The sequence below is a fragment of the Panthera leo genome, chromosome B1 (genome assembly GCF_018350215.1).
Source record: "Panthera leo isolate Ple1 chromosome B1, P.leo_Ple1_pat1.1, whole genome shotgun sequence".
In the NCBI taxonomy this organism is placed as follows: domain Eukaryota; kingdom Metazoa; phylum Chordata; class Mammalia; order Carnivora; family Felidae; genus Panthera; species Panthera leo.
Genome location: NC_056682.1, coordinates 30,909,351 through 30,936,003, shown reverse-complemented (window position 1 = coordinate 30,936,003; position 26,653 = coordinate 30,909,351). Strand labels below are relative to the sequence as shown.

Here is a 26,653-nt window from a genome sequence, read left to right as displayed (position 1 = left end):
GAATCTCTAATTCTAACCTTTCTGTTGCATTTATTATCTTTTCAAACTATTTGGGTACCCTGAAATAACAGCAGAATAGAGACTTGATTTTTTCCTCTTATTTACCAGTTTTCCAAATAAAGAGTTAGTTCCTTAGGTGATACAAAGGTAAGCAATGAGGGATTTAAAAAAAATATTACTACATATTCATGGATTTCTATAGATATGTTAAGATCAAATCAGTCATTATTCTTTCTTGAGCCCAAACGATTCCATCTTTAGCCAAAGGGTGCCCCTTTCTATTTGCTCTTGGGTTCTTTTGACAAAACCTCAGTAGTATTTGATAGCTACCTTGCTTTCTGGCCTAACAAAATGTCACAGGCTCATCTTACACAATCCCTGCCTTGGTTCTGAAATCAGTCATTTCCGAAAGGGGTCTCTGTTCCTCTTCAGTGGGCAATGGCATTTAGATGACCCATTTGGACACTAGGGCTGCTCATAGCCAAGAGATTGCCATTGCTTCTTGGCCTTCTCAGTGGACACAGCCTGCATACATGCATTTTGTAGAAAGAGAAAATTTAATCATGAATTCATACTACCATTGCCAATTTAAATTTTCCATTTTACAACTTATCCCTAACATCATTGATTTTGATACCTGTATCTTTTCATCTCTCACTGAAGACCTTGGTTTCCAACAATATCAATTCAATTATTTACTATTTTATTTATACATATATATATAATACAAATACACGCAATAGCATGTAAATAACAAGACTAGTCTTATTACTAACAAATAGTGTTATTAAATGCAGCTTGATTTCTTGGCCATTTTTTTTATCCTTAAGATGTGTCACACGGGGCGCCTGGGTGGCGCAGTCGGTTGAGCGTCCGACTTCAGCCAGGTCACGATCTCGCGGTCCGTGAGTTCGAGCCCCGCGTCAGGCTCTGGGCTGATGGCTCAGAGCCTGGAGCCTGTTTCCGATTCTGTGTCTCCCTCTCTCTCTGCCCCTCCCCCGTTCATGCTCTGTCTCTCTCTGTCCCAAAAATAAATTAAAAAAAAAAACGTTGAAAAAAAAAAATTTAAAAAAAAAAAAAAAAAAGATGTGTCACACTAAGATTATGTAGTCAAAATAATGAGTTTTAAAGTCAGTTTCTTATTTTTCCATGCAGTTATGTCAGTAACTCCTGATATACTTTGATTAATGGCTTTTTTTGTCCTTTTGCAAAATGCTTTGCTATTTTCTTTTAAAAATGTAGCATGTAAACCATTTACATGATTCCAAAGTCAAACTATAAAACACAATATATGAAAATAAGTCTAGCCCTTATTTCCATCTCTTACATCCTGTTCTTCTTATATGCAACCATTTTTATTAGTTTGTGATTTATACTTCCATTGCTTCTTCTTTAAAATGTAAGCAAAGCACACATCTTTCTTCGAAGGAAGGCAGCGTATACAGGGTCCCAGTCTTGCTTTTTTCACTTAATGTATCCTGGAGTCTGGTGGCCTTCCACAGAGATGGTCTTCATTCTTTTGTAAAGCTTCACAGAACTGCATTCTGTAGATATACCGTGGTTTATTCAGCCAGTCTTCTGTGGATAGACACGTGAGCTCAACAAACGTTTACTGCATGGCTAAATTGTGCCAGGCCCTGGGGATAAAGACGTGGTCTCTGGCCTCAGGAAACTCAGAGTGAAGAGGGGGAGGTCTCTGCAATACAGGTAACTTTGCTCACAAGTGAGGGAGATCTTGGATCCACTTAGCACAAGCAGTGGGTAGAACAGGGAAAAGAGGCTGACACACAGGAGGGACACAGTAACAGTCTATTGACTGGCATCTTGCTCCCACACGGGCCTTAATATGGGAGAATCCCCTTGGGATGAACTAGTTTTTGTCAATGTTTGAAATTACTTAGAAAATCATGAGAGCCACCGATTGGTCGGAGAAGGCAAGGCCAAATGAAAGACGCAAAGAGGAAGGTTCCTAACCACAAAATTCCCTCAAAAGAGGAAACGTAAATTAATACATAAGCTGTGGTTTAACAATTAAAAGCTACTGCCTGTAGAGAATGTAACACTCCCCAGAGCTTGCCCTAAGCTGTTGACACACACATATATAACTTCTTTATTTCTCATAACAATCCTAACAAGTAGGGACTAAAATTTCTCACATTTTACCGTTAAAGAAATTAAGGCACAGAGAGGTTACTGGACTTTTTCTCCAAGGTCACACAGCGAGCGAACAAGGAAAGGAGCAAGGAAGACATCGCAGATAGGACACCCGCAAGTAGTGCCCTCTCCAAGGTGGGACCAAAGTCCTCTAAGTCTCTCCGGATCCGAACCACTCCCTGGGGAGGAGAACCTCCCTCCCTCCGTCCCTGCAAACATACACCCCACGATCGGAAAACCCCACAGGGTTGTCTCTGGATTCTCTGGGGTGGGGGTGAGGGAGCAGGAATCCCAAAGGCAGGCGGCGACCTTCTGGGTGCGTGGCGGAGGCGCGGGGCTGCTAGCCGAGGCTCCCCCTCCGAGAAGCAGCCAAGCCTGCTCTCCGACCCCTTCCGGTGTGCGACGCCCATTTCTTCGCGCTGCCGCTCCCGCCTTGGCACCAATCAAGTCTGCTTCCCGGGCTCCTACGATGCGGGGGAAACTACAGGAAGTCACGAACAAACTCCCGGGGACAGCCAGGCACCGTTAACCGCCGCTGGGGAGCCCAGGTCACTTGGGCACAATTCTACCCTCTGGGAACCCGCAGCTAGGGGACAAGCAGTGCCGACGCAACATGACACGGCGAGACAGGACACGTTCTCACACTGGGCCATGGTTGCCCAACCCGCCCCGCCTGTCTAAGCCGAACCAATGACCGCTAGGTGGTTGTGGGCCCCCTGCTCGAACCTGCAGATTGTCGAGGCCCGCTGGCTCGCTCCCGGCGCCGCCTGCCGCCCAGACCCAGTACTGCGCGCGGCCACACCGCAGCACAGGGCGCTCACACTCGAGAGGCGCCGCCTGCCGTCCAGAGCCCAGTACTGCGCGTGGCCACAGCGCAGCGCAGGGGGCTCACACTCGAGAGCCGGCCCCCGGCGCGACGGCGCCGGCCGAACCACCCATCTTGCTGGAAGGCCCCCCGCGTCGGGGTGGGGGTGGTCAGACTTCAGAAGTGCATCCTCGCCGGACACTGGCAACTGACTCCCCGCAACCCACGGGTAGCCATTTAAAAACTCCGGCTCCCGGCTACTAACACCTCGTATGGAACCAAAAAGCTAGGGCTCGAATCCAACTAGAAAATCAGCGTGACAACCTGCAACCAGAACACCGACGGATATAAAGGACACTAACTTTTTGCATCACTCGAAGAGTAAAAGGATCCTCCCAAGTTCACGTCAGACGGGTAATGTGCCAGCGTCGTAACAAGGTTTAAGGGTGGCACATGTCACACAACGGCGTGAACACCCAATCATCACGCTTATGAACTACAAAAGGATCAGGCCATGTTTCCTGTTAAGGAGTACCGAGGATGTCCCACTGACTTTACAGAAAGGGTGACATACAGAGTACTTATACACTCAGTCTCAACCGTAAAATCCTGTACACTTTTAAGACATTATCGATGTTCTTCTTTTGTTCCTACCTTACTAAATGAAAACAGAAACAAAACTAGCAAGAGGATCTATCTATGCAAATTTTTCGCCCAAACGCCACCTTTTCTGGAACCCGATTCTCTGTTGCTTTACGACAGTAGGTCGTGAAATGACGAAGTGTTGCCTCAATATCAGCGGAAGCTAGCTTTGTGCTTTGCGGCAGCGAGGATAGCTAGGTCCGGATCCTGATGGGCGCAGGGCGTGCGGGAAGGTCTGGAGGTGCCCGTAGAGGTGTTCTGCTCATACCTTAGGGGGTTATTTCTTAAACTCTTGGGGTTTTGTTTTTGTTTTTAATCATCCGTTGGGAGTCTGAGATTCTCTTACTCCCAGAGAGGCTCCTTTCCCTTTCCTGCACCTTTTCCTCTGCAGACTTTACTTTTATTATGCTGGTTAGATTCTTGGTCCTCCGTCCCCCGGACGTCTTGCCGTTTTATTTGGCTTTAGTTGTTTTCTTCGGGAGAATTCCAGCATCCGAGTGATCTTTCTCTAGCAGATCCCCCCCCCCCCCCCCCCTTGCCTCCATCTTGGTTCTCTGGGGGAGACCAGCTCATCACTGCCGCAGTCCGAGAAATGGAGCATGACCGCTCTCGGGAATCCCCATCGCGGGAAGGCACTTCCTTGCCGGGAGAGTGGCCTTCCTCGGCCCTCGGACAGTCCTTCTCCCAGATTTTGCACCGCCTTACCAGCCAGGAGTCCCGACGGGGCAAGGCCAAAAGTGCAGCAGTTCAGGACCTCAGTGCTCTCATAGAAGCCACAGAACGCGATCAGTTTTTTGAGGGGAGTGGCACATCGCTCCACGGAATGCCCGAAATGCTGGGGCAGGTGGCAAAAGCCCTGGAGAAGTATGCAGCCCCACCCAAGGAGCAGGAAGGTAGAGGTCATGGTTACTCTGAAGTGGCCGAGAAAGCGGCAGCAGTTGGCTTAGTATTTCTTAAACTCTTGGGGAAATTTGAGGCGGCCAAGAATTCCTTGGTTTGCCCTAAGTGGAAGACAGGCCTACGTGACTTGGCAGGACCCATCTATATTTTTGCGGTCACACACAGCTTGGAGCAACCATGGACCAGCCCAAGATCCCATGACGTTGCTGGAGAGGTGCTCGCCTTACTCCTTCAAGTTACTGAGTGTGGTTCTGTGGCAGGATTTCTGCACGGAGAAAATGAAGATGAGAAAGGGAGATTTATTTTAATAATGGAACTTCTTAAACCCGATTTGAATAAGTGAGTATTCTTGTTGAGAGAGCTACTTACTTGAGCTTCAGCCTAACGTTTTAGAATGTTAGATAGAGCTCAAAGAAACTTGAGTTTCTTCATCAATAAGATAAAGGTGTTGTAATAGGAGATTTCTTAAGGCCCAGAAAGGTGATTTGCTATAAATGACATTAGACATTGGCAAATTCTACATTAGAGCCCCGGTCTTCAGACTCCCCATTTTCTACTGCTCTTTGCCATCCTCCTGACAACTGCCCTTGACATTGGAAGTTCTGTCCAAATTATTTATACTGAACTTTCTTCAGTTAGGTGAGAATGGGATTTGGAGAGGATTTAAACTTAAGTGGTTTGAATTTAAACTCGGGGATCTTGAAACTCATCAACAGTTATTAGATAAGGATGGTTATTAGATATGGAAGCAGTGTTTGGAATGAAAAACACCCTATAGATTGCTGTTAGCTAAAGTATTTTCTGTCAGTTCTACCTGCTATTTTGTTAGTATTTGTGACACCAGAGTGATGAGAGAAAAAATGTGCACATAACTCTCACTTAACCAGGAACTTGGAGTTCAAAGGCTTGGTTTGGAGGTAGTCTGGTACTTCTTTTTATTGCTTCTGAGTAGAACCAGGTCAGAGGGCTTCTCTGAACCTGTTTCATTTTTTTGTAATATAAAGATAATATTATCTATTACAGAGTTATTTTGAAGGTTAGTTGAGTAAAGTGTGTAAACCCACTTTATAAGTTGTAAATTGCTGTTCAGATATTGACTCATTTACCCCCTTACAATAATTACAGTGATGCTTGAAGACGTTTCCTTTACTTCTCTCCCGTGTCAGCACGTCTCCTCTGTAACCACCCACAGATTCTTTACAAGCTGTTGGTTTTAAATGGATCCTTCTCATTGGATTAGCTTTAGACCCAGAGCCCTGGGTGATTATTAAATGTATTTAGTGTAAGTTATTTTGATTTAGTATGCATAACATCAAGAGATATCTTATGGGGGATGTATTTTTTTCAAGGGCAAGATAATGCTTTATTTAGCTTGAAGAGTTTAATTTTTTTTTTTTTTTTTTTTTTTTTGCTAGCTAACACTGTATCACTTTACTTCCTATGGTTTCACATTTCTATATAGAGAATCCTGGAAGAATAACCCTGCCACAAAACATGTTTTCTCATGGACTCTGCAGCAGGTCTCTCGACCCTGGCTGAACCAACATCTGGAGAGGATACTTCCCCCATCGCTGCTCATCTCGGATGATTATCAAACAGAGAACAAAATACTGGGTGTCCACTGCCTCCGTCACATCGTGCTTAATGTGGTGAGCGACCTCTGCACTTTGTCATCTGTGTTGATGGGACAGACTGAGTCATGATATCACTATTCTTGCCTTTTCATATTTCCTATTAACTTTCCATTAATGCCGTTACGTGAAAAAAATCACTGATTTATATTTTTTCTTTATATTTTCCTTCTGCCAGCCTAGTAGATTGTGTCTCGTAGGTAATATGTGGAAGACACCTGGGCCATGATCACGCGTGTCAAAATGAATAACCAGACCTTGAGTAATTAACAGTTGACTTTCAAGGAGCAAAAGAATCGGAAACTGAAAGGGATTACACACACCCAAATGCGCAAGCTGTTACTCAAGGAAACTTTTTTTTTTTCCCTCTTAACTATGTGTTGTGGAGCTTTTAAAAAAGTATACACAGAAGTAGAGGGTGCTGTTCTGGGCCCAGCACCCTTCTGCTGCACCACTTTGCCGAGAGTGCTATTGTGAATCCTTTGGTGTAATAGACCCTACGTACCCATAATTCAAGTTCGAAAATTATCCATGGTTTGGCACCGTTGGGAAGCTTTTAACTGGGTAATTTGCTTGCAGCCAGCTGCTGATTTGCTCCAGTATAACAGAGCCCAGGTCCTCTACCACGCCCTTTTCAACCACCTGTACACACCGGAGTACCGCCTCATCCAGGTAACCGTACGATTTGTTTATTGGCTGTGAGTCTCAGTTCTCAAATTCGAGTAGAAGGTGGCAGTGTGTGAATAAGAATAGTTGAGCCCTTTTCCTCTCTTGGAAAATGAGGATGATAACTAAGTCAGGGCCAACTTGAAAATAAAGAGGTAGCAAATGACTCGTGAAAATGTCTCGATACTGAGCAGGCATCCACATTGCTGAGTCTCCACAGAAAAGCCAGTGTTTTATCTTCATCTGGGTGAATTACACATTATTTGAGGGTGGCTTTATGTGTGAAAAGTTCTGTTTTACTAATCTTAAGTGTTCTTCTCTGCTCCTCTCTATGAACTCACAGTTGAAACTCCTTGTAGGTTAGATGTTCCAGTGCCATTCTTTCATCCAATACACATTAAATACCTACTGTGTGCTAGTAACCACTGTCCGTTCCAAGAATGAATGAATCAAATCAATGAATCTTAAAGCCCTTCTGGCTTTAAGAAACCCTTTGAGGGGTGCCTGGGGGGCTCAGTCGGTTGAGCGACCGACTTCAGCTCAGGTCATGATCTCGCGGTCTGTGAGTTTGAGCCCCGCGTCGGGCTCTGTGCTGACAGCTCAGAGCCTGGAGCCTGCTTTGGATTCTGTGTCTCCCTCTCTTTCTGCCCCTCCCCCACTCACGCTCTGCCTCTCCCTCTGTCAAAAACAAATAAACATTAAAAAAAAATTAAAAAGAAACCCTTTGGAAAGACATGTAAATAAATGAGTTTTTTTACATATCTATGGTGCAGAGTGATAAATCTATTAGAAGACATTTGTATAAAGGGCAGCACATGTCCAGCAAAAGGCAGTTAACCAGGTTTGGTGGTGTTGGGATGGTTTTAGGATTTGGGAAGGAGTTGATATTTGACGGATGAATAGAACTTTCTTAGGATGGGAGAACATTCTGAAGACAGAGAAAACAAGTTATATAAAATCAGAGGTGGAAATAACCTTTTTTGTGCCTGCCCTCCCTTCCCTTGTCCCCCTGCCACCTTTCATTTTAAATATTAATTTAGGTATTAAATTGAGGATCCAGGTACTAAGAGCCAAAAAGTTTAGGGCTCTTTAGATGGTGGTTTAAAAACAAAACAAAACTCATAGAAAAACCAAAAATCTCAGGAGAGCTAGAAGGGAGTGCCTTGACACTGAAACTTCAGATAGGGTAGGTCAAACTGGACACAGATGAGGACCATCTTAGATTCTGTTCAGGAGTGGTTTTACTGTAAGTATGTATAACTACTGCTTAAACTTATTTAATGGCAGGGGCGCCTGGGTGGCTCAGTCGGTTAAGCAGCCGACTTCAGCTCAGGTCACGATCTCGCGGTCCGTGAGTTCAAGCCCTGCGTCGGGCTCTGTGCTGACAGCTCAGAACCTGGAGCCTGTTTCAGATTCTGTGTCTCCCTCTCTCTCTGCTCCTCCCCTGTTCACGCTCTGTCTCTCTCTGTCTCAAAAATAAATAAACGTTAAAAAAAAAATTAAAAAAAATAAACTTATTTAATGGCAATGGACTTAGACTCCTAAAATTTGGGTTGAAGTCTAGGGCGCCTGGGTGGCTCAGTCAGTTGAGCGTCCAGCTCTTGATTTCGGCTCAAGTCATGATCTCACAGTTCGGGATTCTCTCTTGCTCTCTCTCTAACCCTCCCCTCCTCAGGCTCTCTCAAAATAAATAAATAAACATGAAAAAAAAATTAGTTTGGGTTAGTCCCAGGTGTGCTCATGAAGTCCCATTTCATAGCTTAGCAAAGAACAGTCTTGAGAAGATGTTAACTTGTTTGGAGATAACGTAAAATAAATTTGAAAATATAAAGTAAGGGGTGTGTGGGTGGCTCAGTTGGTTAAGTGTCCAACTTGGCTCAGCTCGTGATCTTAGTTCATGAGTTCAAGCCCCACATCGGGCTCTGTGCCAACAGCTCAGAGCCTGCAGCCTGCTTCAGATTCTATCTCTTTCCCTGTGCGCCTCCCCTGCTTATACGCTCTCTCTCAAAAATAAACACTAAAAAAAAAAAAAAGAATATAAAGTAACATACACTTGGGGTGCCTGGGTGGCTCAGTCAGTTAAGCATCTGACTTTTGATTTTGGCTCAGGTCATGACTTCACGATTTGGGAGTTCCAAGCCCATGTTGGGCTCTGCACTGATAGCACAGAGCCTGCTTGGGATTCTGCCCCCCTCTCTCTCTGCCCTCCCCCACTCACGCGCTCTCTCAAAAAAAACATTAAAAATAATATACACTTCCTGTGCTTTTACTAGTATCTTTCAGAATTCTATAATGTGGACCCCACAGACAGATTAATATGGGTGCTAGACGAGTCAGTGAATGCAAATGAACGAACGCTTCTTTTCTGTTACTTCCTCCTAGGCTGTGCTCTCGTGTCTGCTGGACTTATTCCCCGTCCTGGAGAAAGGCCTGCACTGGAAGGGAGGTGGGGCTCGACCCACCACACACTGTGACGAGGTGCTGCAGTTGATCCTGACCCACATGGAGCCAGAGCACCGCCTTCTCTTACGCAGGACCTATGCAAGAAACCTGCCAGCGTTTGTGAAGAGGCGAGTGCCCAGCCGCTGGTCTGGCCGCACCCCTCAAGTTCATCCCTGTGGTGCCACATCTTCTCTTCCCTTTTCAGGTTGGGGATCCTAACTGTCCGGCACTTGAAGAGGCTGGAGCGAGTTGTCATCGGCTACCTGGAGGTTTATGATGGGCCAGAGGAGGAGGCTAGACTGAAGACACTGGAAACCTTAAAACTTCTCATGCAGTACACTTGGCCCAGGTAAAACAGCCAAGCAGTTAGGTGGGCCAAGAGGGACAAAAGTCAGCCAGTTTTCACTTCAGAACTTGCCCAGGTAGACTTTCAGTACAAAGTATTAAGGACAGGCCTGTTTTTACATTGCTATTGAATTTTGAACTGAAGTTGCATTGAAAAGATAAAATACACCCATTGTTAACTTCAGGTGTATATCCCTCAATTTATAATGCATATTAGAATTTCAGAGTCCACTTAGAAGTGCTGTAATAGACATGCTTAACTTTGTTCACCCTAAGGTTTTTGAAATCTAATTGAGAACAGAGAACTTCATAGCTCATTACTGAACATGTGTGGAGCAGTGACCAGGAGAATACTGAGAATATCATTGCTTAGAAAGCATTCCAACTCTGGCTTGAGGTGGTGTCAGGAACAATAAAGTGGAAGGGAAACGTGTTAAGTCAGCAGAATACTTTCTTGCATCAACAAAGTTTAATTCAGCTGGAGTCCGGTGCTCTAACATCTGTATCTGTTCTGAACCACAGTACTCTCATTTCCTTAGAATGTACCCAACCTTTTCTCTTAGTTACATCTGGAACTGGACTGCCTTGGTTTACTTACAGTCTTTCTCCTCCACTGAACTGTAAGACCACTTTGGTATATTGAGTATATGAAAGTTTAACCAGTACCTGGTTCTTAAATACACAAATATTTGAAGAATGAATGGACTAAAATAGACTGAATAGATGGATGAAAGAAATTGAATCCAGTTAACATTGGCAGGCCTTTAAAGAGCAGAGACTAAGCTTCCAAGTCGGGATTGTAGGAAGGTGAGAAAATCAGTGCCCTGTATGGCACGAGGGGGGCTGGGGAGTAGGAAACAGCAGGTTTTATGTTGACGATAGGTGGAGGACTGAGCAGCAAATAGTATAGGAAACTGCTAAATACTTACTAGATCAAGGGATGTAAACTTTTATTCTCCCAGTCACATTTCTGTCCAGAGATATGGTTTACTGTGCATATTTTTGCACTACAAGCTCCATTATTTTTCAGCTTCCATTAAGGCTTTTAAGGTTTTTTTGTTTTGTTTTTTTATGTAAGAAAAACTACATACAATTTGCCATTTAAAATGGATTCAGTGGCATTAAGTACCTTCACGATTTTGTACAACCATCACCACTGTCCTTTTCCAGAATTTCTTTTCATCAAAATAAAAACTTTCAAAAATGCTAAGAAGTTGAAGTTAAATGGGCTGGGCTTAACTGAGGGTAAAAGCTAGGATCTGGAATTAAGCAGAAAATTCTAATTGTCAATTAGGTCCCAGAAGCCAAGCATATTTCACTTCATTTTAAATTTCCAGGCCTATGACTGTATAAAAGTTAAAGGACTGTGGGCCATCTGCTGTTCTCTGGCCCAAAGTAAAAGCCCCTGGTAAGGGGAGATCCCACTTCTCACTTTCCAGGTGGGGCGATTTCCTTACAGTAGAACCAAGCTTCTGGCTGGGCAGGCCAGAGTATGTGTATTGGAGCTATGCTGCAGAAAAAAGGGCTCAAAATGAGTTCAGAAATCTGGCGTCTCGTCTCTAGTTCTGCTTCCAGCTCCCTGGTCTTCTAAGTCATTTAACTTCAGTTCCTTCATTTAGGAAATAAGGGCTTTACAACTTAGATGGCCTTGGAAGTCTCAGTTTTAATATCCTGATTTCAGAGTATGAATGTAACTTTTTTCTTCCTGATTCCAGAGTTTCCTGTAGACGTGTGGTCTTATTGAAGGCTCTCTTGAAACTGATCTGTGATGTAGCAAGGGATCCAAACCTTACACCTGAGCCTGTTAAGAGCGCCTTGTTAGAAGAGGCCACAGATTGCCTGATTCTCCTGGACCACTGTTGTCAAGGACAAGTGAAGGTAAGAGTCTGCAACCTGGTCCTTAGGAAGCTCCTATGTTTGATTATAATTTACTGTTCACATGCCTGACCAAGTCTGTAAGTGAACACGCATGGTTCAGGTTTTCACCTGGGAGCCCTCTAACCTTCAATAAAGGCGGATTAACTTATTCAACTTTTAAAGCTATTCAGAGGTATTTAGGCCAAAAGGCAAGAGGCTCAGGAGATGTCTCTGGGGTGAGGATAGAAAATGGGCAAAAGACTAAGCGTTCTTAAAATTTAAGTTCTGTTATATCTGATTTTTTTTTTTAAGGATGAAATAATGAGCTATAAGCCACCAAGAAGTAATAATATAGAGTAATTCAGATCCCAGAAATGTTTCCAGTTTTTCCAGGGCACCTGTATTTTTATTTATCCTTATTCTTATTTTTCCACATGGGAATTCTTTAGTTTCACATGTCACAAAAGTTAACTTGTCATAGCCAAAGCATATAATGGCTGTGTGTATATTTATATATATTTATAAACTATTGCCTCATTTCTTATCCCACTTAGAAATCTTCAGGTTATAAAGCAGCATGAAAAAAATTCATATCCTAACAATATTTATAGAGTATTGTTTGTTGTGTTATCAGTTTATTCAAATTACTTCGTATTGGCTCTTTAATCTCTGGCAGTTTTCAAGTCCTGGATCCAATCTAATTTGCATTGGCTGGGATCAGTCTGCTGGTTCCTGAGCCAGCAGGACATCTGCCTACATGCCAACACAGCTTTTAAAGTTACACCTGTTCCATGAACTGTTCCCTAGTCTCATCCATTCTTTCTTTCTTTGAATATGGTACCGAGAAACAAGAACCGAGGTAAAAGGAACAGAAGTATCAATTAAAAAGAAAAAGCCTGTTTGGTTTCATATTTCAGGGTCTCCTGGTCAAAATTCTCCAAAGCTGTGAAGACAGCAAGGTGGTGAACTGTATCAGAAAAGTCCAGCAGGTTTCTGAAGGCACACCCTACGATGGAACTTAAGATTTGTCTTACTTTCCTAAAACAGGAAGACTTTTCTTCTTGTTCCAACTGTATAAATGGAATCATTTAAGAAAAAAGGTATTTTTACACTCAACAGTGTAACTTCGTTCTTTTTCCTTCTTTTATTCCCACAGAAGTAGGGAAAGGAGAACAAGAAAAAACTGAAATCTGAACATTTCTAAATAAAGTTGAGGGGGGGTGGGGGAGAAGGATACCAAGGAAAACAGGTGGGTAGCATTTAAAATTTAGAAATGTTTACACCCACAGATTCATCTGTTAAGCTTCTTGGGCTCAAGCTGTTACTTCAAAACATATGCCAACACTATAAAAATACTCTGTTCACAACTTAAGGCTTTCTCCACTCCCAGATTTCCTTGCCCCACAGAAGCAGCATAAATATTAAAGACACAAATATTGTGTGAAATACTGTATGAAAGAGCAAAACCTGGAGGTATATACATGGTTAAGGTAAAAGAAAGGAGGATACTGAAAATGTTCAGTCCTGTTGCAGATGTCCAAAGGGAAGTCATGTGGTTTTGGCCTTGGCCACAGGCTCTGTCTCCTGCTCATACTCTATCTCTACGTAGGCTCGTTTCCTCCGCAAAGGTCCTTTCAAGGGTGTTTTGCCTTTATGTGTGGCATCAAGGGCCTTTTCTTCTTCCTCACTGGAGGATTTATCATCCTGATCTTCATCACTACTGGCATCCAGCTTATCCATATCCTGATATGGAGAGAGGAAAAAAAGAAAATGCTAGATGCATCTCCCAAACTCCTTTCATCGTCCTCTCAATTTAGAACTAGGCAATTTATCTGCCTCTGTGTGTGTTCAGAAACGTTCTGTTCTCTGAAGGTCAAAGGTCAATTTTTTGCCCATAAATCTCACCTCAAAATCACTTATGTCACTCTCATCCACCTCATCATCTTCCACAAACTCTCTCTTTCCCACATCCTAAAACAAAACATAACTGTTAAGTTGAAAATACAGAATGAAAATTCAGCTCACACATCTAATTCTATTCTTTGATAAGTGCAACAGTAACAAACAGAATCACAGTCTACTTACTTTAGTCCCAACCAAAATCTAATTATTTCCAAGTTTAATACTTCTGAATTAAAAAATTTTAGGGATATCAATTCTCATGCCTAATACAAATCATTAGATCATTTTAATTTGCTAAAAAAAAAAAAAGTACATTAGAAAGGCTTTACAAACACTTAAATCTATTAATTTCAAATATCAAAAAAGGGTCACTACTAGGAAAAGTACACCTATGTGCCTGTATGAGCGCACCATGTGATTAGCAATTACCTGCTAAATCTGGCCTTTTTCTAAAAGACTATCACTCAAGTACCTCCCCTATATTAATAGTGAAATTAAATCCTGTATAAATTTCAGGTTCCTGAATGGTATATTCTGTCAGCTGATGAGGATTCTTCATTGTCCCCTTAAAGGAAAAATCTCAGAATGCCAATAAGTAAGATTAAAATCCAACGTGTTAATAGTTTGTTGACTGAACTAAAATTAATCTCATGATAGAAAAAAAAGGACCAAAAAATTAGTTTTGGGTAGGGGAGTGAAAATGCTGTTCTGTCACTCAAGTACATATAAAGAGATCTAGGTCTACAGGTTACTGCTTTAGGAAGCACAAACGAACAAACAAGGCTTACTTCTTCATCATCTTTTTCCTCAGCATCTGAAGAGTCACTCTCTGCCTCCTGCTGTTCCAGGGCCTTGTCGAAGGCATGAATGGGGAAGTTGTAGATGTCGCCATACTGAAGAACATAAATACAGACTGGATTTAACATCTGGATTTTACACTTGAAGTCCACTGTCCGATGACATACTGTTTTCTCCTCAGTGATTAAATAAGAATACTTAATGTGATGGATAATTTTTCTATATTAATTTCAAGCCTAGAGCCAACAGTGTCTTTACAAGCCTGTTTCTGACATTTAAGTAATCAGTGGTTAATACCAAACACTATAAACTTAGTAGTTTATAAAATCAGTGGGTTGGAACAAATGTAAATTTGCTGATAGGAAATAATACGGGAAAAATAAGTTCTATCCGTTTTGTCTCATAAATGACAGTAATTTTTAAGAAGATTTAATTCCTTTTAAAGAACCTTAGACTAGGGTAATATGCAGGAGGATCAGAACTGCAGGCCTTTTCTTATCTAGAGCTCTGAAACCGTTGCGTCAGGAACAGGAGTTCACAGTATGGTGCAAAGGGAAAGGTCTCTTTGCTGGATGGAACATCAAGGGTAACCAGGGCACCTTTCGTGTTCATGTTCACGAACTAAGACGGGGAAGCCAAGGCCTGTATATTCCAGGAAGGCCTGTTCTATTCCAGGAACAAAATCAAGGTGAAGACCTTTCTAGCATCTTTGAAAGTAAAACACACTTCCCACTATTTCCTAGCATGATGTTACTGTCTAAAAAGTGAACTTTATATCCCAAACTTCCTAGCTTTCTCACCGTATCTTGTTTCAGTCGCTCCAGCAATTCCTTTTCAATGGCATTATCCAGCTGAGCAGCTATTAATGCCTTTTCCTGTAACAGAAAAATTTGAGTAAACCCATTTACTTCCTTAGTACTCATATTTCAGCCTGTATAAGTAAAAAACAAAAAAAAAAGAAAAAATTTTATTTCAAAAAAAAAATCACTTTTTTCCCCTCTTACATTAAAAAAAAATCACATACCACGATCAAGTGGGATTTATTCCCAGGATGCAAGAGTGGTTCCACATTCACAAAATAATCAACATGATACATACGTATCATTAGGAGAAACGATAAAAACCATATTATCATTTCAATAGATGCAGAAAAAGCATTTGACAAAGTACAGCAACCATTCGTGATAAAAACCCTCTGCAAACTAGGTCTAGAGGGAACATCTCTCAACATGATAAAGGCCTTATATGAAAAACCCACAGCCAACATCATCATCCATGGGGAAAAACAGCTTTTCCCGTAAGGTCAGGAACAAGGCAAGGATGTCCACTCTCACCACTTTTATTCAATATAGTACTAGAAGTCCTAGCCACAGCAATCAGACAACAGGAAGAAATAAAAGGCAACCAAATTGGTAAGGAAGAAGTAAAATTCTCATTATATGCAAATGACATGACACTGTATATAGAAAACCCTGAAGGCTCCACCAAAAAACTACTAGAACTGATCAATGAATTCGGTAAAGTCACAGGATACAAAATCAATGTACAGAAATCTGTTGCATTCCTATACACTAACAATGAAGTGGCAGAAAGTAAAATTAAGAAAACAATCTCATTTACAATTACATCAAAAATGATAAAATATCTAGGAATAAACTTAACCAAAGAGATGAAAGACCTGTATTCTGAAAACTATAAAACACTGATAAAAGAAATTCAAGATGATGGAAAGACTCATGGGGCTGGAAGAGCAAATCTTGTTAAAATGTCCATACACCAAAGCAATCTACACATTTAATGCAATTTCTATCAAAATACCAATAGCATTTTTCACAGAACTAGAACAAATAGTAAAACCACAGAAGACCCTGAACAGGCAAAGCAATGTTGAACAAGAAAAAATTGAAGGTATCACAATTCCAGATTTCAAGTTATATTACCAAGCAGTAGCAATTAAAACAGTATGGTACTGGCATAAAAATAGACACATAAGGGGCGCCTGGGTGGCTCAGTCAGTTAAGCGTCCAACTTCGACTCAGGTCACGATCTCGCGGTCCGTGAGTTCGAGCCCTGCATCGGGCTCTGGGCTGATGGCTCAGAGCCTGGAGCCTGCTTCAGATTCTGTGTCTCCCTCTCTCTCTGCCCCTCCCCCGTTCATGCTCTGTCTCTCTCTGTCTCAAAAATAAATAAACGTTAAAAAAAAAAAATAGACACATAAATCAATGGAATAAAACAGAAAACACAGAAAAAAGTTTATAATTATATCATCAATTAATCTTTGACAAAGGAGAATTAAAATATTCAACAGGAAAAAGTCTCTTCAACAACACTGTTGGGAAAACCGGAGAGCCACAGGCAAAAGAATGAAATTGGACCCCTTCCTTTCACCATACACACAAAAATAAACGCAAAATGGATTAAAGACCTAAATATGAGACCCAAACCATAAAAATCCTTGAAGAGAGAACAGGTGGTAATCTCTGACATTGGCCATAGCAACATTTTTCTACATATGTCTCCTGAGGCAAGGCAAATACATGCAAAAATAAATTATTGAGATTATATTAAAATATTTCTGTACAGCGAAGGAAACAATCAACAAAACTAAAATGCAACCTACTCAATGGCAGAAAATATCTGCAAATGACATATCTGATAAAGGGTTAGTATGTAAAGAACTGATACTACTCAATACCCAAAAACAATCCAATTTAAAAATGGGCAGGGGCACCTGGATGGCTCAGTTGGTTCCATGTCCGACTTCAGCTCAGGTCATGATCTCATGGTTCGTGGGTTTGAGCCCAGCATTGGGCTCTGCACTGGCAGTGCGGAGCCTCCTCGGGATTCTCTCTCTCTCCCTCTGCCCCTCCCCCCAACTTGCATGCGAGCACACACACACACTCTCTCTCTCTCTCTCAAAATAAACTTTAAAAAAAAATAAAAATGGGCAGAAGACACGAACAGACATTTCATCAAAGATACCAGATGGCCAAAAGACACGTGAAAAGATGCTCAACATCACTCATCAGGGAAATGCAAATCAAAACCACAATGAGGTATCACCTCACACCTGTCAGAATGGCTAAAATCAAAAACACAAGAAACATCAAGTGTTGGTGAGGACGTGGAGAAAAAGAAACCCTTTTGCACCGTCGGTGGGAATGCAAACTGGTGTAGCTGTTGTAGGAAACAGTATGGGAGAGCCCTCAAAAAGTTAAAAACAGAACTACACTACAATGCAGGCAATGCACTACTGGGTATTTACCCCAAAAAACGAAAACACTAATTCAAAGGGTTACACACACCCTTCTGTTTATGCCAGCATTATTTACAATAGCCAAAATACGGGAGCAGCCCAAGTGTACGTCGATTGATGAATGGATAAAGAGAAAGTGGTATTTAAGAAACAAAACAAACAAGGAAAAAAAAAAAGACAAACAGATCCTTAACTATACAAAACTGATGGTTACCAGAGGGGAGGTGGGTTGGGGGGAATAGGGGAAAGAGGGAATGGGAATTAGAGAGTACATTTACCATGGAAAAAAAAAGAAGAAAAAATGCTCAAACCCTGCTTTGAGTAGTATGCAATGTATAAGATTAATAACAACATACCAAAATTCTGATTTCTCTCTCTTTTAATGTTTGCTTTTGAGAGAGAGAGACAGAATGTGAGCAGGGGAGGGGCAGAGAGGGAGACACAGAATCTGAAGTGGGCTCCAGGCTCCAAGCTGTCAGCACAGAGCCTGATGCAGGGCTCGAACTCACAGACCTCAAGATTATGACCAAAGCCAAAGTTGGACACTTACCTGACTGAGCCACCCAGGTGTCCCCCAAAATTCTGATTTCTAAAATACTTAACTTCAAGAATCTCAGACAAGGTACTTCTCTGTTCTCCATTAAATATATCTCCAAGAACCCTTATTTTAACCTGCCCTGAAAATCATAATCTTAAAATATGAATATCCAATATCTTATGCAACTAATACTGTTCTCTATTAGCGAACCATTACCCAAGGCCCAAACAGTTCACAGGAAATGGTGACTGAATCTTTCTCATGATCCCTACACCTATAGAGTCCTACCCTCAATGAGATACAGAAGCTATGAATACAAGAAGGGTAAGTTACCTCTCTTCTTTTTTCCCTCCGCTCCACCTTCTTACTCAAGGGAACAAGCTTCCTCCTATGGAAAATAAAACACATTGTCAGAAAACCCAAGGGCATGTTTTGTGTGTTCCTTTAAAAAAATGAGAAAATAGGAATGGAGTTGGTTTTGTAGGGCTCAGCTCAATATAGCTAACATTATATACCTGTAATTCCCTAAGTAGTTAATACTATAAGTCACACATTTTTACACATATTTTTATGCTTATTTTACTTTTTGTTTTCTTTGAGGATTCTGAGACTTCTGAGGGCACTCACCATGCTTCATGATTAATGCTTCAGTTAACTAAAATAAAGAATTTTCTGTAGGGATGCTTGGGTGGCTCAGTCGGGTAAGTGTCTCACTCTGACTCGGGTCACAATCTCCCGTGAGTTCAAGCCCCGCATGGGGCTCACTACTGTCAGTGCAGGGCCTGCTTCGGGTCTTCTGTCCCCCGCCCCTCTCTCTGCTCCCCCCGCCCCGACCCCCAACTCTCACATGCTCTCTCTCAAAAACAAACATAAAAAAAAAAAAATTGTCTGTAGAAGACTGCCACCTTTAGCTTTCTCTGCAGGTCACAACGAAAAAGTATTAGGACCTAGCACTCCTTAGTAAGATATCCAATTAATTCCATGGATTTCATATCACTTTCTAAAATTCATTTTTGGTGAACCTGGAGTAAAGTTCTGACATTCTTATTTATCCCCATTTTTTAGCTCATTGTTAAATCCCTAATTTTATGATTGTGTCAAGGAGTTATACAATTTCCTGAAGCTGATTTTCAGACAGGGAGGAGATCATCAATTTCTACTATATTGTTTTTTATTTTTGTTTATTTTAAGTTTATTTTCATTTATTTTGAGAGAGAGAGCGCAAGCGAACACGTATGTGCAAGCAGGGGAAAGACAGAGAGAGAGGGAGAAAGAGAGAATCCCAAGCAGACTCTGCCCTGTCAGCATGCAGCCCGACATGGGGCTTGATCTCACAAACCCAGAGATCATGACCAGAGCGGAAATCAAGATTCGGACGCTTAACCAACTGAACTACCCAGGTGCCCCCCCGACCCCCACAGTTTTTTAAACAGATCAAAGGGCACAACTTTAATCAGAGGTAAACTTTCTTCATAGCATATCATACAAGGTTACCTGAAACTGAATTTAGTAAGAACCATTACTAGACATTTCAGAGTCTCTCCATAAAATGATCCAAGGAAAGACAGACTTAAAAAAAATACACATAATAGATGAATGATCTAAATACTTACTGTCGCTTTAATGTAAGTTTTCTAATTCGAATTAGGTACTGGGTGATCTTGGTGAATCTCTGCTTACACTTGTGTCGAATGAAACGGGGCCAGTAAATTAGATTTTCATCTATTTGCTCCAGTGCTCTCTCATAGTTTTTATGAAGCCGGACCTATAAACAGAAAAAGAAAGCTTGAAGAGTGAGGGTAAATGATTAGGTGGGCCTTCACTGCTATGATACCCAGGGGCCTAATGAGGTTGGCTTCAAAAGTTTAATGTAGCTATGGTCAAGGAAGAGAGAAAAGCATGTGGCAGTTTTGTTATTGATCAAGGGTCACTGTCATCTTATGTGCTAAGTCTTACCCGTTCCCAGAGCCGCCTAGGAAAAGCTGCTCGTTCTATAACCTTCATATACAAGTAGCACTGTCCTGCAAGGTAAAGTAAATACCGTTAATATTACTTACAGAGAGACCAAAGAATATCCTTTTAAAAGCTGTTGGCTAGTTCTCATGGAAGTTCAAACTAAGGAGTTACCTTTCTCTTCTTTGATAGTGGCATACTGACTGTTTGCCAGGGGACAAGACGACCGATTACACAGTCCAGTCAGGCTGTATTCATTTCTGCAAAAACTCTGAGTCTTGGTTCTAGAATGAGAGGGAAAGAGCAAAAATTGTAAGAGGGGTTAACAAGAGGACAGCTGAAGGAATCTTTGCCCAAGTTGCAAATCTAGACTCACCTTATTTTGAAGGAACAAAATTGCTTGTTTCCGAGTGTGTCCCAGATAACCTGCAAGACAAGGTAAGAACACATTTCAATTGCTCTGACCCAACAGGTGGGAGTATTAACCCAGGAAAACACAGTGCCCTGGTTTACTTAGGAGGTCTCAAAGGAGTCTTTGAGGAATGAGAGGAGGAAGACATGCTTTGTAAAACAGTTTGATCTGTGGGGGCACCAGGGTGGTTCAGTTGGTTAAGCACTGGACTCTGGATTCCACCTGCTCATGTCATGTTCTCATGGTTTGTGAGTTCAAGCCTCGCGACAGGCTGTGCTGACGTCACAGAGCCTGCTTGGGATTCTCTCTCACTGTCACCCTCCTCTACTCCTCCTCTTTCTCTCAAAATAAATAAATATTTTAAAAATGTCTGATTTGTTTTCTTTTGTAGGGATTCTTGTAGGGAAAAAAAATACAAATTATCAGTAACCACAACCCCTTCACCCACAGATAAAACTTCATTAGAATTTTTGTAAATATTTTCGAATTTTTTCTATATATGCATTCCAGCAACAGTATGCCTATATGTATATTTTTAACAAAAATGAGATTTTAATTTTGTGACTTTCTTAATATGTTCATTACCCATTGTAAAAGGCTGCACAGAACTAGATTGTTGGATATATGTACCATAATTTCACCTCATCTGGGCAAACAAAATCATCTACTGCTATCCTCTATTAACTAATGTGTTCTTTATTCATTCAGCATTGATGGTATACTTAATTTATGTAAGGCAGTGACAATCCTAAAACCTGACACACAGGAGGCACTCAAGTATTTGTTGAATGAAGTAAGGTAGTGTCCTTAAACAGTTTTACCTCTCTACTTAGGGAGAAAGAAATGTAAACAAAGCATCACAAAGCACTAGTCTAAGTGCCACAAAAGAAGTTTGTAAGAGCCTTTAAGTGGGCTGCCCTGAGGAACTGGGAAAGGCTTTGAAGCAGCTAAAGTAGTTAAAGCCTAATACATAAAGAAATGTAAACAAACAACAACATTTTTGGAATTTTACAGGATGTGTGTTTGGCAGGCGATGATAGGAAACAGGTAGGAGGAAATGAAACTGGGAAAGTAGGAGCTCATTCTGGCTTGTGGCTTTATTTATTATTATTTTTTTTAATGTTTATTTATTTTTGAAGGAGAGAGAGACAGAGTGTGAGTGGGGGAGGGGCAGAGAGAGAGGGAGACACAGAATCCGAAGAAGGCTCCAGGCGCTGAGCTGTCAGCATAGAGCCCGACAAGGGGCTCGAACTCACAAACTGTGAGATCATGACCTGAGCTGAAGTCGGACGCTTAACGGACTGAGCCACCCAGATGCCCTAGGCTTGTGGCTTTAAATGTCATCTGTAAGTCAATGACTCCCAAGTTGTCATCTCCTGGTCAGACTTCTCACCTGAGCTACAGACTTGTATATACATTTAACTGCCTACTTGACATCTCCACTTAGAAGCCTGAAAGGCCTCATACACATTAACATGTCCACACCCCTTAAAAGAATACTGTGTTCCTTCCCCATCTCCACAAATAAAACCACCAATGAACTATTCGAAATCCTTTGATTTCTCCCTTTTCCTCATCGTTGAATCCATCACATAGTCTTTTTGGTTATACTGATAATACAGATCTCAAATGCATCCACTTCTTTTCATCTCCACCATTACAACCAGGGTTGAAACTACTTTCATCATGCTCTAGTTTCCTTGCTCTTATGCTTTCTCTCCTTGAAAAGACTATCACAAAACTAGACAACTTTTCACAAAAGTCAGATGTCATTTCCCATTAAAAGCCCTAAAAGACACTACATGATCTTGTCCTGCAAACATACCTAACTTCATTACCTCTCTCTCTTCCCTGGATTCCTATAGCACAGGTCACATCAATATTCTTTAATACAGTCCTCTCTTATATCCAGACCTTTGTATTGTACTGTTCCTACTGCCCAGATATTTTGCTTTTCCCTCAGCCCCTCAGTGACGGTTCATTCTCATCTTTTAGATCTCAGCTCAAATGTCTTTTATTCAGAGAAACCTTCCCACAACAGCTTTGTCTGAAGTGGTCTCTCCTAATTACTCTCTCCTTCATCAACTTTGGTCTTATTTTCACAGTATTATTACACAGTACAGTGGTTTTAAATATGTTCACTTGTTTACCATCTGTCTCCTCCACCAGAGTGCTCCAGAAAAGCAGAGGTCTTTTGTCTGGCTTATTAAAAACTAAATCTCCAGTAATTACCACACTGCCTGGCACACAGCGCTTCTGTATTTCCCAGGACTAATTAAATGAACCGAGGATGCTTCCAAAAATTATGGCGTGGGCAGACCATGAACAAATGTAAGGAAAATCCTAACACAGGAAAAAAAAGATTTTAAAGTAACGTGAACACGGAAGAATGGGATCTGGAAATCTGAGGTCTAAACTTGGCTATACCATCCCCAACCTCACCTCCACCCGCGCCTCCCACACCCAGAGACACCATGAGCAAAGTCCTTCATTGCTGGGCACCAGGGACTGAATAAGCCAACCCTGTGGACTGGCGCTGTTCTGGCCCCTTCACCCCGCTGAGGCAGCGCTGGAGATCCCGGGTAGACACGTGAGAGCCCCACGCTCGGAAACCGGGGTTCCGGCAGCCTCGGTTCCGCAGCGACACGAAGCTAATGGGCCAGCTAAGTGTTGCTTCTGATCCCCCTAAAGCAGGAGAACCCAGGTGGCAGAGAAACAGGACACTCACATCATCTGACTGCATAGCGTCGGCAGCTCAGCGTGCAAACCCGGCCAGATCTCGGGGGCAACCATGCTTCTTCCGGAGAATCACTTCCGGAAAGCCTAGTCTCACCTATCGCGAGAATTCTGATTTCCCCGGCTTGCACAGCGCCCCTTGGCGGTCTAGCTTCTGCGCGCATCTCCAAGCCCTGCGCCACGTCCGGACCGTCACCGTGCACCCCCGCTGCCCTGTAGGTCTTGTTCCCGGTCTCACCCTGGGACGGTAAACCCGGTTAGGAGGCCCCTGCCACCCCGCGCAGGAGTCGGTCGAGTCCTGGAGCGCAGAGGCCGAGGTCCATGGGCGCGCCGTGGTCCAAAGCGCGGGTTGTGATTGCCCGTGAGGATTGGCTGTCCCTCGCCGGCCGCCGGGCGTCCTCAGTCTCGGAGTGCGCCCGGGAAAGCGTGGACCACCTCCCGCCGGGCCTTAGCGCCTGGAGGCCGGGGCTGCGTTGTCTTTACTCCTTCTCCACCAGGCTGGGGAGCTCAAACTCTGTCCTTCTTCACCTGAGACCCTGATTCCCGCGCTCACTCCTCCCTCACTTAACCCCGCAGACACTCTTGTTCTCTTTTGGTGTGGAATTGGGTCCTGACCTTTGAAATTCATGGATTAGATAATATTTAAAAAAAAAAAATCGGAGGACTAACAGCTTTCCCCCGCTTTTTATTTTAATGGGAAAAAGAAAACCTTTATTAGCGCACACCATTTTTCAAAAGAATGTTCAGTTTAACACCCAAAGAGTAAACAAAGGCACAGTCTCAGAATAAGGATGGGCGATTAATTTGCATATCACGGTATAAAATAATTAAGTATATCATAAGTAATGTAATTTTGCTTCATGCTGGTGAGAACTACGAATTAGAGCCACACCATTGGAAAACATTGATTTAGCAGAGGTTTGGGGAACCAAACTTAGGTTATAAAAAACAATTGCTATTTACTAAATATCTTTGGGCAAGTCAGGTAGCCTTTAGCAAATTATCCCATTTGAAAAATGCGGGTATGTGAGGTCTAGAGGTATGTTAAATGCATAGTTTACATTGCTTCATAAAAAACAGTTGTGATTGTTCTCATTCACCTACTTGCTTTCCCTGGTTTAAAGACCCAAAGGGCAGTCATATCACACACACACACATACCCTTTTATGTTAGTAAAATCAAATTTAAAATAATGTGGAAGAGGGGTGCCTGCCTGGCTCAATTGGTAGATTGTGCAACTCTTGATCTCCAGGTCTTGAGTTCAGCCCTACCTTGGGTGTAGAGATTATTGAAAAAATAAATACAAAGATGAAGCTTCTTGAAAAATAATAGTGATGTGGAAGAAATCCAAAGGTAGACGATACTCACCAGGGTCACCACACCACACTACCCAAATTGTTTTAAGTAGGGGAAGTGATATATTTTTCAGTTTGATTTAGAATAACACTCCTTCCCTGCTCACCACCAACAGATGAACCCAGTGAATAGTTTTTTAAACTGGGCTATAATTGACACATTAATTTCAGTAGTACAAAATAATGATTGATATATGTATATATTGCAAGAGGATCACCACAATAAGCCTAGTTAACATTTGTCACTATATAATTACAATTTTTTTCTAATGATGAGAACTTCAAAGATCTACTCTCTTCACAACTTTCAAATATGCAATATATACTTTTATTTTTAACTGTAATCACCATCTGTAAATTAAATCCTGTCATTTTTGTAACTAGAAGTTTGCCTTTGACCCCCTTCACCCATTTCTCTCCCCTCCCCCAAACATTCTGTTCTGTTTCTATGAGCTCTGTTGCCTTTCTATTTTAGTTTTTTAGATTCCACGTGTAAGTGAGATCATATGATATTTGTCCTTCTCTGACTTATTTCACTTACCATAATGCCCTCTAGGTCTATTCACATCACAAATGGCAAAATTTCATTTTTAATGGCTGAATAATATTCCATTGTGTATATATACTGCATTTTCTTATCCATTCATCAACTGATAGACATGTAGGTTGTTTCCGTATCTTCAGGTATTATAAATAATGCTGCAATGAATGTAGGGGTGCATACCATTAACACTTCCAACACGTGGGTTTGAATTGCATGCGTCCATTTATATGTGAATTTTTTTTTCAATAAAGTATAGTACTGTACACACATTTTTCCCCCTTAGGATTTTCTTAACATTTTCTTTTTTCTAGCTTAGTGTATGGTAGGAACACAGTGTATCATACATACACCAAATATGTGGTGGGGGGGGGGTTGGCACGCCCCTAACCCCCACATTGTTGAAGGGCCAACTGTATATCTTTTTTTGAGTTAGTGTTTCACTTTTTTCCGATACCCAGAAGTGGAATTACTGCTTCATATGGTGGTTCTATTTTTAATTTTTTGAGGAGTCTCCATACTATTCTCCATAGTGACTGTACCAATTACATCCCCACCAGCAGTGCCCAGGAGATCTTTCTTCTCCACTTCCTAACCAACACTTGCTATTTCTTGTCTTTTTCATACTGGCCTTTTTGACTGGTGTGAGGTGATATCTCCTTGTGGTTTTGGTTATTTCCCCAATGATCAGTGATGTTGGATATTTTTTCCTATGTCTGTTGGCTATCTGGATGTCTTTGGAAAACTGTATATTCAGGTCCTCTGCCCATTTTTTTTAATCCGATTGTTTTTTTTGATGTCGAGTTGTAAAAGTCCTTTATGTATTTTGGATATGAACCCCTCATTGGATATATCATTTGCAGATATCTTCTTCCATTCACTACATTGCCCTTTTTGTTGTTGTTGATGGTTTCCTTTGCTGTGCAAAAGCTTTTTATTTTAATGTATTCCCAATCATTTATTTTTTGTTTCACTGGCCTCGGGAGACATATGCATAAATATGTTGCTAAGGGCAACGTCCAGGAGATTGCTGCTTATGTTTTCTTTTAGGAGTTTTATGGTTTGGGGTCTCATATGTAGGTCTTTAATCCATTTTGAGTTTATTTTTGTGTATGGTGTAAGAAAGCAGTATAGTTTGTTTTTACGTAGCTGTCCATTTTTCCCAACACCATTTATTGAAACAACTCTCTTTGCCCCATTTTATATTCTTGCCTTCTTTGTCATAGATTGATTGACCATATAGGTGTGGGCTTATATCTTGGTTCTCTATCCTGTTCCATTGATCTATCTCTGTGGCTGTTTTTATGCTAGTACCATAGTGTTTTAATTACTATAGCTTTTATATCTTGAAATCTGGGATTGTGATACCTCCAGTTTTATTCTTCTTTCTCAAGAATACTTTGGCTATTCGAGGTCTTTTGTGGTTCCATACACATTTTAGGATGGGTGGATGTGTGGTAGTATATAATTGTGTTAATCTGCCTTTCCCTGATGACTAAAGAAATTAAGCATCATTCACATACTTACTGGCCATTCATATTCCTCTTTGTGCTATATAAGTCTTCAGTTCCTTCCTTCCCAGAGATTTTTATTAGGTTGCTTTTTTGATTTTTTTTTTCTTATCGTGTTTTAGGCATTCTTGCTATATTCTGGATATGAATTCTTTCTTAGATAAATCTACTGCAAATATCTTCTACTCTGGTTTTTCCTTAAGTGTCTT

General features: G+C 41.6%; 4 protein-coding genes and 1 non-coding gene across 7 annotated transcripts in view; 2 read left to right on the top strand and 3 right to left on the bottom strand.

Moving 5' to 3' along the window:
* Positions 1-1,094: 1,094 nt before the first annotated feature.
* LOC122218349 lies at positions 1,095-4,174 on the bottom strand. Its single transcript, XM_042936661.1, has 4 exons — positions 4,141-4,174; positions 2,978-3,226; positions 2,881-2,940; positions 1,095-2,618 (listed from the first exon to the last, which is right to left on the bottom strand). Exons 1-4 carry the CDS (start codon positions 4,172-4,174, stop codon positions 2,191-2,193), a joined length of 771 nt encoding a protein of 256 aa, XP_042792595.1. The 3' UTR covers positions 1,095-2,190.
* TTI2 (TELO2 interacting protein 2) lies at positions 3,043-14,344 on the top strand. Of its 2 annotated transcripts, XM_042934497.1 has the most exons (8): positions 3,044-4,840; positions 5,964-6,150; positions 6,712-6,804; positions 9,181-9,368; positions 9,446-9,589; positions 11,301-11,463; positions 12,360-12,542; positions 14,156-14,344. In XM_042934497.1, exons 1-7 carry the CDS (start codon positions 4,194-4,196, stop codon positions 12,462-12,464), a joined length of 1,527 nt encoding a protein of 508 aa, XP_042790431.1. In that variant the 5' UTR covers positions 3,044-4,193; the 3' UTR covers positions 12,465-12,542; positions 14,156-14,344. The 2 variants fall into 2 exon arrangements, with proteins under 2 accessions (XP_042790432.1, XP_042790431.1); XM_042934498.1 differs by lacking the exon at positions 6,712-6,804 and having other exon boundaries at positions 3,043-4,840.
* On the bottom strand, positions 3,364-3,467 carry LOC122218854. The gene has a single exon (XR_006202163.1). It is a non-coding gene; the product is annotated as a small nucleolar RNA U13 (small nucleolar RNA).
* MAK16 (MAK16 homolog) lies at positions 12,536-23,119 on the bottom strand. The gene is made up of 10 exons (XM_042934504.1): positions 23,030-23,119; positions 20,266-20,315; positions 20,064-20,173; positions 19,893-19,957; positions 19,550-19,701; positions 18,270-18,324; positions 14,943-15,017; positions 14,133-14,237; positions 13,348-13,413; positions 12,536-13,185 (listed from the first exon to the last, which is right to left on the bottom strand). The coding sequence occupies exons 1-10, from the start codon at positions 23,042-23,044 to the stop codon at positions 12,991-12,993; spliced, it is 888 nt and encodes a 295-aa protein (XP_042790438.1). The 5' UTR covers positions 23,045-23,119; the 3' UTR covers positions 12,536-12,990.
* A 35-nt stretch (positions 23,120-23,154) lies between these two features.
* The window catches only part of FUT10 (fucosyltransferase 10), an 88,884-nt gene continuing 85,385 nt past the window's right edge, over positions 23,155-26,653 (top strand). Inside the window, exon 1 of one of the 2 annotated variants that reach the window (XM_042934500.1) lies at positions 23,155-23,252. The gene's annotated coding sequence lies outside the window, so the exon portion shown is untranslated. The remainder of the gene's footprint in view (positions 23,253-26,653) is intronic. The other variant, XM_042934502.1, reaches the window with a different exon arrangement.

Bases quoted from the DNA above. Each gene is read 5' to 3' on its own strand.
- TTI2 (XM_042934497.1), top strand. From the start codon at position 4,194: ATGGAGCATGACCGCTCTCGGGAATCCCCATCGCGGGAAGGCACTTCC. The intron at 9,369-9,445 runs GCGAGTGCCCAG...TTCCCTTTTCAG, and splicing joins CTGCCAGCGTTTGTGAAGAG to GTTGGGGATCCTAACTGTCC. The intron at 9,590-11,300 runs GTAAAACAGCCA...TCCTGATTCCAG, and splicing joins ATGCAGTACACTTGGCCCAG to AGTTTCCTGTAGACGTGTGG.
- LOC122218349 (XM_042936661.1), bottom strand. From the start codon at position 4,174: ATGAGCTGGTCTCCCCCAGAGAACCAAGATGGAG. The intron at 3,227-4,140 runs GCAAGGGGGGGG...GTTCCATACGAG, and splicing joins CCCAGAGAACCAAGATGGAG to GTGTTAGTAGCCGGGAGCCG. The intron at 2,941-2,977 runs GTGTGAGCGCCC...GGCCGCGCGCAG, and splicing joins CGGCAGGCGGCGCCTCTCGA to TACTGGGTCTGGGCGGCAGG.
- MAK16 (XM_042934504.1), bottom strand. The intron at 14,238-14,942 runs GTGAGAAAGCTA...TATGTTCTTCAG, and splicing joins AGCGACTGAAACAAGATACG to TATGGCGACATCTACAACTT. The intron at 13,186-13,347 runs GTGAGATTTATG...TCTCCATATCAG, and splicing joins GTGACATAAGTGATTTTGAG to GATATGGATAAGCTGGATGC.